The following is a 20925-nucleotide window of genomic DNA, read 5'->3' on the forward strand; positions in this document are numbered from 1 at the left end:
GGATGCCTGCCTGCTTGTTGTGTTCCTCTGTAAAAGCAAGAAACACACCTGCTTGTTAAAGAAGAAGACTGGAAGTAAATAGTGCAGAGGGGGGCATGGAGTATCTTACTTATAGGGCTTCCTTGTATCTACAGTTTCTGTATCCATGGGGGGGGGCGGCTGTAATGGATCCTCTGCGGCTACAGGGGGATGCCTGTAGATTGTTTTAAACATTCAGCCCTTCAGCCTTCAAGGAGATACAATGCTTTAATGAGGACTAGTGAAGTTTGTAGGTTTGTCACAAGGCTGATGGAATGGTGACCCCCACCCACCTCCTCGCCCCATCTTCCCCGGAGAGGTCTGGGCAGCATCTCACTCACCTGCCTGTTCTGGCGGTCCTTCCAGGACAGCCAACGCTCCCCATTCCGGCTGTAGTCAATTCGGTAGGCACGGGCAAACTCCTTGCCGGTGGCCCGCGCGTGCCGCCCCTGCGTCCCCACCAGCGTGATGAAATAGAGCTTGTGAAGGTCGATCTGGAGAAACTGCACGTCTTCCGGCTCCAGAAGGCCAGCTGGACACCAGGCCCCGTCGCCTTCCTCCCTCTGCAATCTGTGTGCAAGACAGAGAGTTAAGACAGACTCCGATTTTGGGGGGGGGGGGGGAGAGTCACATCTCAAAAATCAGACATGAAAGGAAGCATCTTCATTTTTCTTTTATCTCTGTTGATTTAGATCCCCCATGGATAAAAAGGGCAGACCTGAACCTTATTTATTCACATTTTTATACCGCCCTTCCTCCAAATTGCTCAGGGTGGCTTACACAGCTGCTGCTTCTCCCCTCCTTGTCCTCACAACAACCCTGTAAGGTAGGTGAGGCTAAGAGAAAGTGACTGGACCAAGGTCACCCAGGAAGCTTTGTGGCTAAGGGGAGATTTGAACCTGGATCATCCAGGTCTAAGTCCATCTCCCAAACCACTACACCAACCCTGGCTCTCTTCATTTACATACTTCACAGGCCAAAATAACTTTGCAAGCTCTGCTTTGACCTTCATCCATTCTTGACTTTCATCCACGCTCTGGTCACTAACCAGAAGGAAGTGCAAAGATTGCTGTAGTTTCCCCATTACATAATGGCAAGCGGGCTCTCCCAAATGAATGAATCCGCTATGCTTGGAAATATTTTATTTCCCAATGATTGGGAAATGGCTTTGCTTATTTCCAAGTCGATTCAAGTTTAATTGGGTAAGAGGCACTTTTTCAAGTGGGTGCGCCTTTTTTTAGCAGGGGGAGAGCAACTGGCCCACCTCACCCCAGCACTGTCTGTTCTAGCGGCTGTCTGCTGGTATTCATTTGCATTTTTTTAGATTGTGAGCCCTTTTGGGACAGGGAGCCATTTAGTTATTTGATGTTTCTCTGTAAACCGCTTTGTGAACTTTTAGTTGAAAAGCGGTATATAAATACTGTTAATAATAATAATAATAATAATAATAATAATAATAATAATTGGGCTGCTACCCCCCCCAGCTCTTAAGCCCCCAAGCCTTCTTGCTCTGCATTCACCACCCCTCCTCCTGGAATAATTTGCACTTAGAGGGTCCTTCCCCTGGGGACTGGGGATAAGAATAGGCCCTCAGTTTGGCTGTACTTGTCGTAAGAGGCGACTAAACAGCCACCGGGTAGATAGGACTCCTCAGCCTGGGAAGGCAGCTCATCTGAAGGAAAACTCTGATCCCAAACCTCCACTGCCTTGTGGCTACATCCAGTTATGGAAAAGGCTTCAGGAGTCAACCTGGAGGCAAAATCTGGAGCCGGAGTCCCTGAGGCAGTTCATGGCTGAACACAGTCACGTTCTGGCAACTCCTGCGACGCCGCTGGAACCAACCGTATTGGTCTTTGCCTTTCCATTGGACCATTCCAGCGACGTGGAGAGGGGGGATTTGCTGCATGGGTAACAGCCTGTCCTCCATACCTACTTTACCCAGGCTTCGCGCACTGTAGAGGACACTCTGTTCCAGAACCACCATTCAGAGCGTGACACCATAGTCTTCCGAGACTGAAGGATGCCAACAGAGGGTCCAATTAGGAGCAGGGAAACTAAAACTGCCAGCTCAGACTACGGCTGGGAACTCCTGGAAGTTTCCCCCACTATGATGTAATGTGGGAAATTTTTGGAGGCCCTGTTGAAATCTCCTGGATTGCTTCCAGGGTTGATGCTGACCAGGGTCTCTGAAAGGAGTTTTTATCAGGGGGTGCAAAGTTTAGGGGCCCCTTCCCACTGGATCGTAATTTTATATGATCATTGGACCATAATTTTTAAGAATTACGACATAAAACTGTGTAAGCTGGCACAGAATGTGAATGCCAGTCTTTACACAATATATCCAAACATAAGAAGAGCCCCACCGGATCAGGCCAAGGGCCCATCTAGTCCAGCTTCCTGCATCTCACAGCGGCCCACCAAATGCCCCAGGGAGCACACCAGATAATTAGAGACCTGCATCCTGTTGCCACTCACTCCTTTTTACCTGGCGTTCAGAGAAAGGTTGCCTCCAAAACTAGGCAGATGCACATACCTATCATGGCTAGTCACCTGTGCTGGACTTTTCCTCCATTCAATCCCCTCTGAAAGGCATCTAGGCCAGATGTCACCACCACATTCAGTGGCAAGTAGTCCCAATTTTACATTCCATGCTACTGGCCAAAAGCACTGGGATTCTCACCCACCTTGCGTACTGAGGTCCCGTAGATTCGTACCACTGGCTGGAGGCTGTGATATCTTCGTCTCGGATGGTCCCTTCGTGCATTCCCAAAGGGTATCGGCATATTGCTGAAGAGAAAGCACCATATGGGTAAAATTAAAGAAAAAAGACTGCAGTAAAGAGATGGCTGTAGGGTAGCATTCTGGCCAGGAGCAACTTCTTCCTAGTAAAAAAAATCCTACTTATTTAATAAAAAAAACTGAAAAGGAAAATGAGTCTCCAATGAACGGGGGCTCTGAACAAACCATAATTCATTACCCTGGTGATTCTCAAACTTTTCAACAGCAGGACCCACTTTTTAGAAAGACAATCACGCAGCAACTGTTACCCTGCACATGCCTGATCTCGTCTGATCTCGGAAGCTAAGCAGGATCAGGCCTGGTTAGTATTTGGATGGGAGACCACCTGGGAATACCGGGTGCTGTAGGCTTATACCATGATCTCGGAAGCTAAGCAAGGTCAGGCCTGGTTAGTATTTGGATGGGAGACCGCCTGGGAATACCTGGTGCTGTAGGTTTATACCATGATCTTGGAAGCTAAGCAAGGTCAGGCTTGGTTAGTATTTGGATGGGAGACCACCTGGGAATACCAGCTGCTGTAGGCTTAGACCATAGTCTTTCGAGACCGAAGGTTGCCAACCAATCTGTTGGGACCCACCGGAAGTGATGGCATTAACCTGGAAATGATGTCATGTCATGGCATCATCAAGCAGGGAAATTTTTAACACCCCCCCATACGACAAAATCGAATCTAATTGTTAAAAGTTTACAATAAGTTTAAAAACTTATTCAAAATAAAAGGGAACCCTCCTAAACCTCCGAAGCAGTTGCTGATCTGTTAAAAAAAAAAATTTCCAAACATCCCAAAGGCTGCAATCCTATCCACACTTACGCAGGAGTAAGGCCCATTGACCATTATTGTTAAAAGTAGCCTGTTCAAAGTACAGGAGTGTGACATTTCCCCAAATGCAGCCATGTACCATGGTGACATCAAGTCTAATAAATTAAAAATAAAATACAACTTGAAATGAATGGGGACCCACCTGAAATTGGCTTGCGACCCACCTAGTGGGTCCCAACTCACTGTTTGCGAAACACTGCATCACACTGTGTGACAAAAGTTGAACAATTTCATGTTTATCTGAATATTTCAACGTTTCTTCATTAATGTTGGTGCAAGGATTTCAAAAAACGCTATTTTTGACTTAATAATTTAACCACAATTTATGCTATGTGGTTGTATTATACAACATGTATTACATTGCGTTTGTCAATGGGATAGGCAACACAAAATTTAAGGTAGTTAAGGTTTTGATGATACAAGAAAAAACAGACATGTACAAACAGGTTGTAAAATGCACAGCGGCTAAAACTGGGGCAAACACTAGGGCAGCCACCAGGAGAAAACAGGCCCCTGGGCACGGAGGAGAGAAGATTGTGGATGTCCCAACCAGCAATTTCATAAACACCAGGATAGTCACTTCTTACCAGGGTTGACTTCTGAGCTGGAGCACCATGAGAAGCCAATCAGGAGCAGAAGTGGCAAACAGAGCATCGTTAGAGATGCAGGAGAAGCTTCCCACAGCCCGTGGGTCAGTCCAGCAGCGCTGCGTAGTGGTCAGTCCGTGCCATTCATGTTTCTGAGGAACAGAGAAAGAGGATTAGAGCTCGGTTTCTAGGCTGGGTGAGTCAGTAGAAAGTGGCTGCCCCAAGGAGTTGTCTCGCTGACCTCAAACTGAGAAAATCTTGAGAGCTGGAGACCTCGCATAACTTGGTTGGCAACCTTCAGTCTGGAAAGACTATGGTATAAGCCTACAGCACCCGGTATTCCCAGGCGGTCTCCCGTCCAAGTACTAACCAGGCCTGACCCTGCTTAGCTTCCGAGATCATGGTATAAGCATACAGCACCCGGTATTCCCAGGCGGTCTCCCATCCAAGTACTAACCAGGCCTGACCCTGCTTAGCTTCCGAGATCATGGTATAAGCCTACAGCACCCGGTATTCCCAGGCGGTCTCCCATCCAAGTACTAACCAGGCCTGACCCTCGCATAACTTGAGGGCTTGAAATCTCAAGTCTTGAGAGTGGTCTCAAGAGTTTGAACTCAAGATTTGCTCTGCTGACCCAGAACATAGCATGGTTTGGAAACAATTGCCGGCCAAACTAATAACTATTAAATAAAAACAAGATTTATTTAGGAAAAAAACACACAAAAACAAGTTTTGGTATAAAAAAACAAAACTTTCTCACTAGCATGCTGGTTTAATAATAATAATCTAATTCGAAGGTAACTAGCCAAGCACAGTTCACAAGTGCTTTCCCACACAGAAAGGGGGGGGGGAACCTTCAAGCCAGTCCCACACGGAAAGCGCTTTCCCACACAGAAAGGTCCCCCACACAGAAAGGGGGGGACCTTCAAGCCGGTTCTCAAGCACTTTCACACAAAATAACTGCACCAGCGCCCTGTGCAATGGGACCTTTGGCTGATCACAGTTCAGAGAGACTTGTAGCCTAAACTGATGATGTCACCTTTGACACGACATCACTTCCAAGTTAATGACCTCACTTCCGGTGGGTCCGGTGAGATGGTCGTTCTAAAAAGTGGGTCCCCGTGCTAAAATGCTTGAGAACCACTGGCAATCCCCCGACAGATGGGACAGAAAAATAAACCCACAGATCTCTGGGGCTGCCTTGGTTTGTCACAGAGCGATGGCCAAGAGGACCCTCTCGGCAATGTGGCTCCAGGATTCCAAGCACAGGCCACAGGGATGGCAAAAATTATGCTGGGGAAAATCTAATTGTCCCACGTGGTGATCCCTGATGGGGATCATGGATAGAACTCGCCCGCTGAATTTCTCCCCTTTGCCCAAGCAAGGAGGAAAAGCAAACAGCAGAGAGCTCTCCCCACTGTCCTGATGGAGAGGCATGAAAATGTTAAAATTCTCCCTTGCCGGGGCCCAGGGTGGATCCAGTTGCTAATTGCTAACAGCTGGCAGAATGTACATTATTTTTTAAAAACAAAGCCCGCTGCAATCATTGGCGGAGCAGGACTGTCTCCTCGGTCTTGTGAGCCATCCACACTGGAGGAGGAAGCAGGCTGGGGGGGGGGAAAGGAGGGAGAACAGCTGGCTTGGGCTGGACAGAGCCATCTCCCACCCTTTCCACCCTGGGCCAAAGCCTGCTCATCTGTCCATCCCTTTCCTGTTCCTAGGTCCCTGCCACCGCCTTCCTTGTGCAAACCCGTGCCCCACACATCCTCTTGCATGCTGCAACGTGCGCACCCCCCCCCCTTGTGAGCTCAAAGCACCCCTTCCAATGCCCTCCCCCTTCCGTCCTCTGCAGATCACTGACTCGAGGAGGGAGGAGGAAATGGGCCCTGCCGCATCTGTCAGCCTTCTGCTGCTCACCCAAACTCTTTGTTCCTGGTCTAGAGATCCACACAAGCTCCTATGTCCCCTTTCGCTTGTTAACATTCCCTGGATGTAAAGGTTGGTTCTTCCTCCTTCCTGGCCCCATCCACACCAAACATTGACCCACACTGCCAAATCTTGGGTTTGTGCATGTCAGTTCCAAAACATGACATTTTGTACAATTCTGTATGCAATAGTAGGGAGAATCAGCAACTGTTACCCTGCACATGCCCGATCTCGTCTGATCTCGGAAGCTAAGCAGGGTCAGGCCTGGTTAGTACTTGGATGGGAGACCGCCTGGGAATACCGGGTGCTGTAGGCTTATACCATGATCTCGGAAGCCAAGCAGGGTCAGGCCTGGTTAGTACTTGGATGGGAGACCGCCTGGGAATACCGGGTGCTGTAGGCTTATACCATGAACTCGGAAGCCAAGCAGGGTCAGGCCTGGTTAGTACTTGGATGGGAGACCGCCTGGGAATACCGGGTGCTGTAGGCTTATACCATGAACTCGGAAGCCAAGCAGGGTCAGGCCTGGTTAGTACTTGGATGGGAGACCGCCTGGGAATACCGGGTGCTGTAGGCTTATACCATGAACTCGGAAGCCAAGCAGGGTCAGGCCTGGTTAGTACTTGGATGGGAGACCGCCTGGGAATACCGGGTGCTATAGGCTTATACCATGATCTCGGAAGCTAAGCAGGGTCAGGCCTGGTTAGTACTTGGATGGGAGACCGCCTGGGAATACCGGGTGCTATAGGCTTATACCATGATCTCGGAAGCCAAGCAGGGTCAGGCCTGGTTAGTACTTGGATGGGAGACAGCCTGGGAATACTGGGTGCTGTAGGCTTATACCATGAACTCGGAAGCCAAGCAGGGTCAGGCCTGGTTAGTACTTGGATGGGAGACCGCCTGGGAATACCGGGTGCTGTAGGCTTATACCATGAACTCGGAAGCCAAGCAGGGTCAGGCCTGGTTAGTACTTGGATGGGAGACCGCCTGGGAATACCGGGTGCTATAGGCTTATACCATGATCTCGGAAGCCAAGCAGGGTCAGGCCTGGTTAGTACTTGGATGGGAGACAGCCTGGGAATACTGGGTGCTGTAGGCTTATACCATGAACTCGGAAGCCAAGCAGGGTCAGGCCTGGTTAGTACTTGGATGGGAGACCGCCTGGGAATACCGGGTGCTGTAGGCTTATACCATAGTCTTTCGAGACTGAAGGTTGCCAACCATCAGTAGGGAGAGATGCAAGAAGTCTCTGGCTGGCACAGCGGTGTCTTCCCAGTGACAACCCCTTGCCCTGTGCAAGTATGCATCTTTCCACATTTAAACGCACAACAACACACGCACACTCTGGCAGGTTGGCATACCAGACGGGCGCACACTCTCGCCTCAAATCCAGGCGGCTGGGCTAATATTCCATGGGGGAGGGATCCAAGGGCAGACATTGGAAGATGAAGGAGCCTCGACATGATGTTGGGTTGCCAAAATTTTGGCCCTGCCCTATTGTCTGCCCACGTGCTTGTCATTCTCAAGCGCTGCCCCAATCGGGTTGCTGGGGGCACTGGGGCCATTGGATTCCCTCCATGGTGCCCCCCCAACCCCTGACGGTGCTTTGGGCTCTACCTGTGCCACAAGAACTGAGAGTTCAGGGAGCTGGGTTCAGATGGACTCTCTGATGGGTGTGAGCTTTTGGCCAACGTCTAACCTGGCCAACACCAGACGCCACCATTCAAAAACGAAGGCATTCATATGCCCTCCCTTTGGTAACTGGGGAATATGCCTCTCCCTCCCTCCCTAATAGTAGCCAAAGCTGGTGAGTGAATGACAGTAAACTATGCCAGGCTGGCACCTCTATGTACTATACTTCCCATTGGTTGCACATGGTTTGCACATCTTCGCTCTCAAAGGGGTGCTTCCATCTCGGGGATAGTGTGCATTTCTGCAAGGGGAACATCATGCTCTTGTTGGGACGGACTACGCCACCTTCCCTGCACTCGTTTGTGGGAATTTACCGGACCCCACCTGCTATCGTTTTAAGGAATTCTCACGCATATTGGGTGCAAAATCCCCCCGCCTTTGCAGCCATTATTGCACATTTCCTGCTCTCGTTGGCGGGAACGATTGCCCATCTCCTGTTTTGGTTCAGTGGGGGGTGCGCGATTTATTGCGCGATGCCCGCTCTTGTTGGAAGCAACGCCGAGCACTCAAAACGTGCAATATTTGCTTCCCCCTCCTGGAAAGCAATGTGCCAAGCATGGGTCGGACGCGCCGTCCCTCCTCCTAGGCCGCAGCGGAGGAAGAGGTGCCCACATGCCCCTCCTGGCCTTGCCACAGCCCACGCCTGCTTCCTGCCGCCAGGGCGCCTGGTCGAGCCTCCTGCGGCGGCGCAGGTCCAGAAAGAAGCCAGGCCAGGCCTTGTGGCTCGAGGACGCCACTATGAGGAAGGCAGGCTGCCAACATTGTCTTGAGCAACAACAAGGAGAAAGGGCTACGGCGCATGCTGGAAGCGCAAGAACAGAGGCGCGCAGGGGAGCAGACAGGGGTGCCTACCTGCCTGGCCCGGCCTCTGCAGCACCAGGGGTCATGGCGATCCCAGCCTTCCTACCGCCATGGCTCTGGCTGCCACACGCCGCTTCCCCACATCTCTTCCCTGCAGAGGCAACTTTTTTTTCGGGCCACAGAAGATTCTCGCGCAAAGTTGCTGAAACTCCTCCTCTGCTCTGAGCCCAGGAGACTCCCTTGCCTTTGTCACTCCTGTTCCTATGGCAACTTCCTGACGGAGGCCAGGGAGAAGAGGGGGATTTTTTTCCCCCCTTCTTCTTCTTCTCCAAGGCAAAAAGTTGCTGCCTACTTCGCCTCCCTCCTCCTCCTCCCCACCCCTCGCTCCCTCCAGCCCCCCTGGCTAGGAGCTGCCTTCCCCGGCGCTCTGGCCAAGTTCAGGCCTGGAGACCGGCCAAGTGTTGCATGCAAAAGAGCGAAAACCACAATAGGAGCTCTTCGGAAAACAGGGGCCAACTTGCGGGCCCTGCACATCCCATCGGCGGCTCCCGCGCCGCCCCCCCCCAAACTGAAAAGCCAGGTCCGCATTGTATCCATCCCGCTCCTGCCACCGCATAGAAGCAACCCACACTGGCTAAAGCTGGGCGTTGGCGTCCAAGAGAACGTCCTGCGCATGGAACACTCTGCCACATGCAGCACACAAGGCCTACGCGACTCCCGCAGTTAGCCGCAAGGGAGGTGTGGCAAAGTGTAAAGTTAAGCACCTCTCACATGCTCCAATCCCTCATTATTTAGCAGGTATCCTCACTATTTTATCTGTCCCGGGAAAATCACCGCCCCTAATTGCACATTACAGTGTTGTGTGCGCATGCAACCCACACAGCGTACTCCTACCGCTGGACTTCTGTATTGCCATTTAATACATGGGCAGCAACACACCCCTGCTGAAAACTGAATTTTTGAGGGGTGTCCAGTCTCTGTGTTTCCTATTAAACAAGGTTGTCTAAATCCATGCCCACATGTGGGCACTTGTACAATGTAATGCATGAACTGAACATAAGAACAGCCCTGCTGGAACAGGCCAAGGGCCCATCTAGTCCAGCTTCCTGTATCTCCCAGTGGCCCTCTGGGAGCACACAAGACCACAAGATACCTGCATCCTGTTGTCATTCCCTTGCACCTGGTGTTCTGAGGTAGCCCTTGATAGAGAGATGCTCTTTACACTCTCACATAACACCAGAACCAGGGGACAACCACTCAAATTGAGTGTTGGGAGAGTTAGGACAGACAAAAGAAAATATTTCTTTACTCAGCGTGTGGTTGGTCTGTGGAACTCCTTGCCACAGGATGCGGTGATGGCGTCTGGCCTGGACGCCTTTAAAAGGGAATTGGACAAGTTTCTGGAGGAAAAACCCATTACGGGTTACAAGCCATGATGCGCATGTACAACCTCCTGATTTTAGAAATGGGCTGTGTCAGAATGCCAGATGCAAGGGAGGGCACCAGAATGAGGTCTCTCGTTATCTGGTGTGCTCCTTGGGGCATTTGGTGGGCCGCTGTGAGATACAGGAAGCTGGACTAGATGGGCCTATGGCCTGATCCAGTGGGGCTGTTCTTATGTTCTTAAAGCCAGGAGGTTGCACATACACATCACAGCTTGTAATTTGTGATGGACTTTTCTTCCAGAAATCTGTCCAACCCCCTTATAAAGCCATCTAGGTCAGATGCCATCACCCCATCCTGTGGCAAGGAGTGCCACAGGCTAACAACACACTGGATGAAGAAATATTTTCTTTTGTCTGTTCCAATTCTCCTGACGCTTAATTTTAGTGGACATCTCCTGGTGTTGCGCAAGAGCGAAAAGAACATCCCTCTATCCACACTCTGTCCATCCCATGCAGAATTTTGTATGTCTCAGTAACAACTGAGCCAGGATGGTGTCGTGGTTCTAGAGTTGGACTTGATCCAGGTTTAAATTCCCATTCAGCCACAAAGCTTCCTGAGTTACCTTGGGTCAGTCCACTCTCCGTTTCAGGGTTGGTGTGAGGACAAACAGAGGGGAGGAACCACGTACAGTGAGCTCCTTGGAGGAAGGGTGGTCTAGGAATGTAATAAAGAACTAAAATAAACTGTATTTCCTTACATACTTTCCACCCAATGAACAGTTCTCTTAATTGGGGAGGGGGTCCTTTTCCAGTAGTGGAGCCCCTACTTTGCCTGCAGAAGGCTCCCTCCCCCTTTCCAAGGGGATTGGATACAGGAGCTATAACCCTCCCACCCAAAATAAAACCTAACACATGAAATGGCAGCAGCATGTTTTAAGTGTACCCCTCCAAAGACAACGTGTGAACGCAGTGACTTCTCTTTGCAGACACTCATCAGGGTGCTGGAATTGGCCCTGTTGAGGGTACACCCTAGTTTGCTGCTCTTGCAGGGCTCTGGGTCTCTGCTAGCATTTGTTGATCATTTTAATTTCAGAGTCATTTGGTTGGTTGGCAACCTTCAGTCTCGAAAGACTATGGCCTAAGCCTACAGCACCCGGGATTCCCAGGCGGTCTCCCATCCAAGTACAAACCAGGCCTGACCCTGCTTAGCTTCCGAGATCATGGTATAAGCCTACAGCACTCGGTATTCCCAGGCGGTCTCCCATCCAAGTACTAACCAGGCCTGACCCTGCTTAGCTTCCGAGATCAAGGTATAAACCTACAGCACCCGGTATTCCCAGGCTGTCTCCCATCCAAGTACTAACCAGGCCTGACCCTGCTTAGCTTCCGAGATCATGGTATAAACCTACAGCACCCGGTATTCCCAGGCAGTCTCCCATCCAAGTACTAACCAGGCCTGACCCTGCTTAGCTTCCGAGATCATGGTATAAGCCTACAGCACCCGGTATTCCCAGGCGGTCTCCCATCCAAGTACTAACCAGACCTGACCCTGCTTAGCTTCCGAGATCATGGTATAAGCCTACAGCACCTGGTATTCCCAGGCGGTCTCCCATCCAAGTACTAACCAGGCCTGACCCTGCTTAGCTTCCGAGATCAGACGAGATATCTGTGCTGGAATTGCTGTCTTGGAGAGCCTGGAAGGTTCAACTTTGGGAGCGTGGCTGCATAAAAACATCTCCCAAAGGCCTCTGAGACAGCAATCTTGATTACATCAACTGACCTTTTCTGCATCTCTCTTTCCTTTTTAATTACAAGCTGGCCAGCTGCAATCTCTAATGAGCCAGGTCTTATATAAGCACAATGGAAGGGGGTGGAGAGGAACCCGTTTCAGACCTGCGCAAGCACCCGGGGCATAGCCCAGTCTTCCACTTCTCCCCTCTGGGACCCCAAGGAGAACAGGCAATGGGGCAGCCACACGCACGCAGAATGTGGTCCCAAGAGCTCAGGGCGGACTCTAGATAGAAAAAACCCTTCTCTATACACAACAAATTTTAACATACTGGTAATGATAAGAGCATAAGAAGAGCCCTGCTGGATCAGGCCAAAGCACCATCTAGTCCTGTATCCCACCCTCAATTTTATCCACACATAACAATGGAGCCATTTCTATAAACATGTACAAATTGTAGTTGTGTTCAAATTTTACTACTCTCTTAGTAAAAACATAAATTTAAACAAAAGAGAAAATCAGAGGACATCATTCTGTGCTAGGGGGAAACCATACCTGTTGAACTTCAGCAGGGTAAATATGCAGAATCCCTGCAGGGAGAAAGCTGGGTCCCATTTCCTAACCCTGAGAAGCAAATCAGCCATCTCTACTACTACTCATTCTGGTTGATGTTTACCTTTTTTGTGATGTCACAAGGAACGCAAGAAGTTGCCTTCTGCCAAGTCCAACCTTGGTCTGTTCCAACCTTGCCCAGCACAGACCAGCAGCAGCTAAGATTGTCCAAGGTTGTAACTGGAGATGCTGGGAAGTGAACCCATGGCATGCAAAAGATATCTGCTCTCTCACCCAGCAACCCTCCATGGACTTACACAGTGAGCAGATGTTTCTGTATGGGAAAACAGTGGCAAACTCAATACCACCACACATCACAGAGCTGCTTTCTGGGCAAATAGTTCCAAAACTCCGATTCTTCTCCCTAAGCCTGTAACAGCTCCAGTTTGTTTTTTTAATGGACCTCACTCCTGCGTTCTCACTACCTGACCACGCAAGGCTCTCACATGTGAAGCTTTTCCCCAGAATGGAAATAAACTGCTGGAGGCTGGGGGAAAGCTTTAACTGTTTCCTCCTGAACATTTAGCTACTATTAAAGGCACAAGAGCAGAAGTACTTGGGGATGGGGTGGGGTGGAGGAAGGTGGATCTGAAAGGCTATAGGGCCTGCAATTGACAATGCAGGATATTACACCAGAGACAGGCCAAAGAGAGAGAAGAAAGGGAGAGTTGCACTGTTTAATAGCCCAATATCCACACTTTCCTGGGAATGAGCCCCATTGACTCTAATAGGACTTGCTTCTGAGTAGACATGCATAGGATTGGGCTGTCTGCTCTCTCCTTGCCTGGTATTTTTCTCCTTTCCCAAGATGGGTTCTGGGAAAGACAGCTGTGTAGAGTGGGTGCGGCGTCCTCCCCAGGCAGATAGGATTATCCAGGAGGGAAGAGCCAAACAGCCCTGGCCTTGCTGGAACAGCATGTTCAGTAAGCAAGCCCCACACCCAGAGATGCTTCAGACCTCTGGGCTTGCAGGCAGACCCAGAGCGGGAAGATGTAGAAGTGGTGGAGCAGAGTGTCTGCCCATCAGGTGGCTGGAAAGGCCCAGCTAAGGGGGTCACTCAACCCCTGGCTCTTCCACATGCCTTTGCCAATCAAGAAGGCACCCCCCCCTGTTTCTGGCCCTGGGGGCCCTGACCCCACACAGTCACCAGCCATCAATGCCCAGGGAATTGTGTACCCATCAGGTCACCCTTTCACACGTCCCAAAACATAGCCATTGCTTCTGAAAGCTGTCAAAAATATTTCACATTTTTACACCTCCCCTTCCTCCAAGGAGCTCAGAGGGGTGTACGTGGTTCCCCCCCTTTTGTCCTCACAGGTAGGTGAGGCTGAGAGACGGTGACTGGCCGAATGTCACCCAGGAAGCTTTGTGGCTGAGCAGAGATTTCAAGCAGCATCTTCTAGGTCTAAGTCAAACTCTTGAACCACTACTACACCATCCTGACTCTTTTTTAACCACTGTTTCCTGGAACAGCCCCAGTTCCCCTGGGGGCTGGGGATAAGAATAGGCCCTCAGTTTGGCTGTACTTGTTGTAAGAGGCAACTAAACAGCCACCAGGTAGATGGGACTCGTCAGCCTGGGAAGGCAGCTCATCTGAGAGAACTCTGATCCCAAACCTCCACTGCCTTGTGGCTACATCCAGTTATGGAAAAGGCTTCAGGAGTCAACCTCGAGGCAAAATCCGGAGCCGGAGTCCCTGAGGCAGTTCGTGGCTGAACACAGTCATGTTCTGGCAACTCCTGCGACGCCACTGGAACCAACCGTATTGGCCTCTGCCTTTCCATTGGACAATTTCAGCGACGTGGAGAGAGGGGATTTGCTGCATGGGAAACAGCCTATCCTCCATACCTACTTTACCCAGGCTTCGCGCACTGGAGAGGACACTCTGTTCCAGAACCACCATTCAGAGCGTGACACCATAGTCTTCCGAGACTGAAGGATGCCAACTACTTCCTGGAGCCTGGCAGGCATAAATTAAACAGTGGCAGCCTTCCCTATCACCACTACGTAGCTCCACACCTGGAAAAGCCCTCCCGCCTGCATTTCTCTCTGCCGGGGTGGCCATCAAAGGCAGAGAGGCATGGCCAGTCTGAAAAGTTGGCAACTTTAGAGGAGGAGTGGTGGAGGGAGATTTTATGGGACAACTTGCCCCTCCCCAAGCTTCCAGTAACTACATGTTTAGATGCTTCTTCTGGAGCAGAAATGGAATCAGGTTGGAAACCTGGAGAATTTTCCCTGTACCTTTAAAGCCACAGGTGACTCATTGAGAGTTTTCCTGCCCACAAGCAGAATTCTGTGTTTGCCTGGGGCAAGGGAAGAGGGGCAGGAGAAGTTTCCCCTCTCTCATTTCCCCACTGTCAGAGGCTGCAGGTGATCTTTATCTCCACGCTCTGAAAAAAGCTTCAGCCCTTGGAGTTCTGCAGACTAAACCTCTGCGAGGTGCCAAGATGACAAGTTCACGCAGGAGATCCCTGGTCAAACTACGAAGTATCTTTCCATTGCTGCTGTAATGCAGCTGCAGGGCTGCATTTTTGGGGGAGCTGCAGGTCTGCATCAATATTCCACAGCTGCATTACATTTAAAAACAAAACAACAACAACACTAGATCTCCTGAGTAACGTGATTTGGCCCTAAAAGAGCAGCCAGGCTTGTTTTGTTCCTGATCAGTTGGCAACTCCGGCTCCAGCTGTAAGAAATACTGTCAACTTCAGATCCCCCCCCCCATCCCAGGCCAGGTTAAGTTAAGCCTCTGAGCGCAAAGGCCAGAAGACGGTGGAAGAGCTCAAGCAGCAGGCTGGATGCGTTCAGAACCATGCTTTCCTTCCTTCCTTCCTGCCTTCCGTGCAATTCCTCCATAACTGTGCAGATGTGTAGATCGGAGAAGCAGGTGATGCTCTCCAGTCAGCCAGCCAGCCTGAGGACTTTTGCACATATTAAAAGAGGAGAATCCCATCCCTTGGCCTTAAATTAGGATCATTACGTGGCTAATTATTGCAAGGCAAAAATAGCTCTTGCCAAAGGCCTCTTTTGAGGAAACACCTGGAGAGTGTGCGTGCGGAACGGTTACCCAAACACAAGCCAGGGAGGGTGGACTGTCTCGCCCTGGCAGTAGCAGGGTTTTACAAGCCCCCGTCACCCGGGTGGCGGCGGAAAGGAGTCACGTCCCAGCCATGCAGACGGGGAGTGCGCTTGCTCTTGCACCCACCCATCCCAGCTTGTCACCTGTGACGGACTTTTCCTCTACCCATCTGTCCAATCCCCTTTTAAAGGCATCTAGGCCAGGTGCCATTGCCGCATCCTGTGGCAAGGAGTTCCACAGGTTAATTATGAAGCGGGTAAATAAATATTTCCTTTTGTCCGCTCTAACTCTCCTGCTACATCCACGTGTGGCTGTCCCCTGGTTCTGGTGTGGTGGGAGAGGGGAAAGAATATCCTTCAATCCACTCCATCTCTCCCCATGTATAATTTCATATGTCTCAATGATGGTTCTCCCTCTTCTGTCAAAGGAGATAGCCTGCGTGACTTCAACACACATGCAAGGTGGTTTCATGAGATGAAGAAACCGAGGGCTCCTGTCTGATCTGCCACAGAGCACATCTTAGGCACACTTTTAAACACATGGAAATGGGAGAATCAACCCAGAGATGATGTAACTGGAAACCTCCACAGAGGAGAACCTTTGGATAGCTCCCAACCCCCACCCTGACAGCTGGGCCTTTTTCAGTTCACAAAAACAAGGACATTCAACAACAGTGGGTGGATTTTATTAAGCCCCTAAACAACCAGTACAGTCAGTATCACGCAGACAAGGCAGGCTTGATCTTGTCCACTGGTTTACAACTGGAAGGAGAGAAAATAATTAGATTAATAGTGAGCCGGGAGGGATTCTCCATTGCTCAGAGGCCACGGAATTAAAAAAAAAAAAAAGAAATTTTCACACTTGTTAAAAATACTTATATCTTGACTGTCCCTCCCTGAAAGAGAGTCAGGGCGGATTGCAGATGAAATTAAACCCCAAAGTGGCGTGATCTCAAAAGGAGATTGCAGAACAGGCCGGCGAAAACAAAGGCAAGGGTAACCGTTGAGGCACCAAACAGGGACCTGGTCCTAACATTCATTCATTCATTCATTCATTCATCAGGAGAGACGATCCTTGCTACAGTAGATTGCATAAGAACATCCGAACATAAGAAGAGCCCTGCTGGATCAGGCCAAAGGTCCATCTAGTCCAGCTTCTTGGATCTCACAGTGGCCCACCAAACGCTTAAAAGAATAAATATGTCTTTCTCTTTCAAGTTAAATAGCGGTCATTATATCTGTTTTACTGCATTCCCCTGCAAGCAAAACGAGCTTGTGGTCCCCCTGCATCTAAACCAGCTGAAAGCGCCACAACTTTGAAAAAGTGGGTGTCTGAACCCAAAATGGACGCCGTTCTTTTCAACGGCGTGCCGTCACCGTTCAGTGTCTCCCGCGGCAGGCAGCGCACGGTGCCAAAAGAAGAATGGCAAGGAACTCTGGGACCTTGTCAAGACCTTTGGAGTTACGGTGCTGCAGGAAACTTGGATGAAGGATTTCATATATATATATTGTCCAGCCATGAAAGTCAACGCCTGGTGCCTTAATGTTCATGTGCATACATTCCTCGAGATGCGCTGCAGAGGCAAGGCAAGGTGCAATGGTGGCTCCCTTGAAGATTGCATGGGAAGGAAGTGGGATTGTGGATAAGCGACGGGATCATCTCACGAGCGACCTTGGGACACGGCGTCGTCCAGAAATAGGAACCGTGGTTGACCAGGCAAATGAGGAAACAGGGACTGTTGAGATGCCGGATTTCACCTCCCTCCTTTCAGGAGGGATCTGTCAGTCTCTGATGGTTTCCTGGGCGCTCTGCAGTTCTGAATGAATCCATCCCAAGTCATCGAAATGATCAGGGTGCACAGAACTCCCCCTGCAAAACTTTCTCCGCAGATCTCCGGGTCGCTTGTGCCTACCTTCTGGACTACCCTGGACCACTGCCAGCCCAGCTCTGGAGGATCAGGAGTGGTTTACGATCCTCTTGGCCCGTGGCGACCAGGGCCTGACCCACACGTCTCCCGCATACGCTGCCCCCTGCAAGGAAGGCGTTTGCCCAAGGACTCGTGGGTCATCTCTCTCAGACCCGCTTCGCCTCCTGAAGAATTGAACAGCACCTCTGGGTGCTGGGTGGCAGAAGGAGCGACAAGCAGCTGGTCCTCCAGGAGGCCTTGATTCTCTTCTCCAGGCTCCTCCAGCAGGATCTGCAGCAGGATGACGCCAATGAAGAAAAGCAGCCACCTTTTGGTGGGGTCAGCCTCTGCCCGGGGTCTACGTTTTCTCCCCAGCGGCGGGTACAGTACTCGGCTGGGCTTCCGGCCTCTCCGGAATGGGTAGCTGGGAGACCTCTCCAGCGGAGTCCCCGGGGAGCCATCTGAGGGACCCATCACTGAAGGTCTTCTGGAGATTGGGGTGTCTGCTGCGGAAGGTGTCTTTGGACCAGCTGCACCTGCCATTGGCTGTGCTGTCCCGCCAGGAGTCAGAGCAGCGTTATCAACCATGGTTTCCAATCCAAAAGCCCGCAGAGCCTCAGTTTGTAGCTTGCAAAAACTGTAAAATGTCGAGATCTGCGGCACCGGGCGTGATGTGGAGTTTCTTGAAGTTGGGCTTATCTGATCTGCCTTTCCTCCAGCCCTTCCTGGGCTATAAATACTTTTGAGTTGCTGCAAAGAGTTCACCTGGGAGGAGTGTCTGACTCACAGAGGTGACTGTATGGCATCGGCCCCAGATCCCTCACCTGTCCACACCCACGGCTGGGCAGGGCACAAAGCTTGGGGCTCCCCCCCCTTTGCATTTTGGGGCAGGTGAGGAACCTTGCCCCAAACCTCAGGAGGCTGTCATGTCAGCCAAGGGGCTGCCAAGCCCAGCTTAAAGTAGGGAAGATGGACCTACTGTAAGCCTTTGGCATTTTGCGGCAGGGAGGATAAATGGTTGGATCTGGACCGAGAACGCCTGGGTTCAAATCTCTCCTTGTCCATGCAGCTCACCGGGGAGTCTTAAGTGGCAACTGTATATACATGTCTATGGCCGCTGAGTCAGGTTGTTGCAGAGACAATGTCCAACCCAGGTGAACTCTAGGTGCATAGCTAATTGGGTCATAAGAAGAGCCCCACTGGATCAGGTCAAAGGCCCATCTAGTCCAGCTTCTTGTATCTCACAGTGGCCCACCAGATGCTTCGGGGAGCACACAAGACAACAAGAGACCTGCATCCTGGTGCCCTCCCTTGCACCTAGCAGGGATCTGAAGGCCTTAGGAGTGGACCTCAACAGGTGGGAAACCCTTGCCTCTGAGCGGCCCGCTTGGAGGCAGGCTGTGCAGCATGGCCTTTCCCAGTTTGAAGAGACACTTGGCCAACAGTCTGAGGCTAAGAGGCAAAGAAGGAAGGCCCATAGCCAGGGAGACAGACCAGGGACAGACTGCACTTGCTGCCAGTGTGGAAGGGATTGTCACTCCCGAATCGGCCTTTTCAGCCACACTAGACGCTGTTCCAGAACCACCATTCAGAGCGCGATACCATAGTCTTTTGAGACTGAAGGTTGCCAACAATTGTACATACCCATCACGGCTCATCACGTATAAAGCACTTATCTTCTAAAAATCTGTCCAATCCCCTTTTCAAAGCATCTAGGCCAGACACCATCACCACATCCTGCGGCGAGGAGTTCCACAGAGCCTCATTAATTGGGTGTACCTAATTGTTGCATTTGGGGTGACCGGTTAGCCAAGGCAAAGGCTATCAATCCATGAAAGAAGAATACATGAAGCATTTTAATAGGTGTTTTAATTTGTTGAGAGCTTATTTTTGGCAGGGTATCTTTTTGAATGTTGTTACCTGGGGCGGGGGGCGGGGCGGGCGGTGGCAAGTCTGTGCTTTTGAAATCAGTCAGCGGAACGGTGCTCTTTTTGGGCCCGTGGCCAAGGCAGGGGTGCAGGTGTGCAGGACCCAGGAATGAGTTAACAACGCTGTACGTTAGCAACGATTTGTGTAGGAGGTGGAGATGGCTTTTGTGCTCTTTTTGCATGGCCTGATATTGCTCAGGGCATAGCAAGAGCAGCAGCAGCCCGTCCTTGCCAGCTTAATTTTAGCTGAGCTTCGTTTAGCAAAACACCCCTCGGCCATTTGCCTTTGCCTTTTTTTTTTCACTCCCTTTCTTCCCCTGCCAGCTCGGCTTTCATTAGCAAATGAGGGCAGGTGGGCGGATTCCAGGCGAGTGATTGATGCCGACAGGTGCCTAGGCCTGGTTGGCACCCCCTGGCACCCACTCACCTTGGAAGAGCAGGCCAGATTCTTTGGCTCCCCCACTGCTTAGCAACGTCAACAAAAGACACGCGGCACTCCTGGGTCGGAATCTGTCGTGTTGCCGGTGTTGGCCGGCGAGCTCCGGATTCTGGACCGCAAGGCAGGTGTGTGTGTGTGCATCCAGTGTTGAGGCCTGGAGGCTGTGGGCCTTGGGGCCAAACATTGCGCTAGGTCCACCATAGCACCTATTGCTGCCTGCCTTTAATGGCATGCTGGTCACTGCCCTGGCGATCAGGTCCTGGGTAAACACTCTGACAGGCCTGAAGCCTTGAGCAACCCTATGAGAGGGTGGCCACCTCCTGCTCTCTGCTCATCTCTGGGGATCCAGCAAGGAAAGCTCATTGGGACCCGGGCAGAGGACAGATCAGATGCCACCACTGCTGGTGTGTGAAGGCATGAAGAGTGCTCCTGTCTAACTGCTGCCTGGTTGCCTAGCCCAAGGGTGTAATTAGCACCTGCAATGCTGTCCACAGTGTCTGCAACTCCTAAGGTTGGCCCTGCCGCTGGGGGGCTTTTACCCCCAAGCTCTTGATGAGGCTCCCAGCACCTCGGCTGCAAAAAGGACCGTGCAAAACAGGCGGATGAATCAGCTCCTGCTGCTTCTCTCGTGACTCACTTTTGCGATTGTTATCACTGTTGCTTTCAGAAGGCGGACGGCCTCCCTCCTGCAGGAAACACTCTTGGGCCTGGCCAGATCAAGACCCACTGCATGGGGGTTTCTCTTTCTCTGTTTAATTCTGGTGTGTGTGTGTGTGTGTGTGTGTGTGTGTGTGTGTGTGTGTGTTGCTCCTTGGAGAGAAGGGGGCATCAGTGCACCCCGCTAGTTGCACAACAGCTACAGAATCACAAGATTGGAAGTGGTGCACCTGCTTGCTGATCTTCCCCCCCCCCACCTCAGCAGAAGCAGAGGTGTATGCAAAAGAGAGTTATTTATGAATTGCATCGCTGTAGGCAATTCAGTGGCTGCCTGGTGAAAAAAAATGGGGAACAAATAAGAGGGTGGGGTGGGCCCTTCTGCAGCAGCCGCTCTGAGTCAAATTCCTTGGCTCACCTGTTTTGCATGCCGAAGGTCCCGGGTTCAACCCCCCCAGCACCATCTCCAGGTGCAGATCGCAGCCTCTACCTGCGCAGAACCCCCTTCACCTGAGTTCTTGGAGAGATGGGGGGCAGGCAAGACTGCACT

At 51.1% G+C, this 20925-nt stretch overlaps 1 protein-coding gene and 2 pseudogenes across 2 annotated transcripts in view; 2 read left to right on the top strand and 1 right to left on the bottom strand.

The window, feature by feature from the left end:
* Window positions 1-8780, bottom strand: part of LOC136635475 (discoidin domain-containing receptor 2-like) — a 22417-nt gene extending 13637 nt beyond the window's left edge. For both annotated transcript variants that reach the window (XM_066610634.1, XM_066610633.1), the window contains exons 1-4: window positions 8695-8780; window positions 4225-4376; window positions 2703-2805; window positions 360-588 (exon numbers count right to left, since the gene is read on the bottom strand). In XM_066610634.1, coding sequence (XP_066466731.1) covers window positions 360-588; window positions 2703-2805; window positions 4225-4291 — 399 coding nt within the window. In that variant the 5' untranslated portion in view covers window positions 4292-4376; window positions 8695-8780. The remainder of the gene's footprint in view (window positions 1-359; window positions 589-2702; window positions 2806-4224; window positions 4377-8694) is intronic.
* Window positions 3048-3167, top strand: LOC136635765 (5S ribosomal RNA; annotated as a pseudogene).
* LOC136635722 (5S ribosomal RNA) lies at window positions 6350-6466 on the top strand (annotated as a pseudogene).
* Window positions 8781-20925: the final 12145 nt, after the last annotated feature.

The sequence above is a fragment of the Tiliqua scincoides genome, chromosome 16, assembly GCF_035046505.1.
Source record: "Tiliqua scincoides isolate rTilSci1 chromosome 16, rTilSci1.hap2, whole genome shotgun sequence".
NCBI lineage: Eukaryota > Metazoa > Chordata > Lepidosauria > Squamata > Scincidae > Tiliqua > Tiliqua scincoides.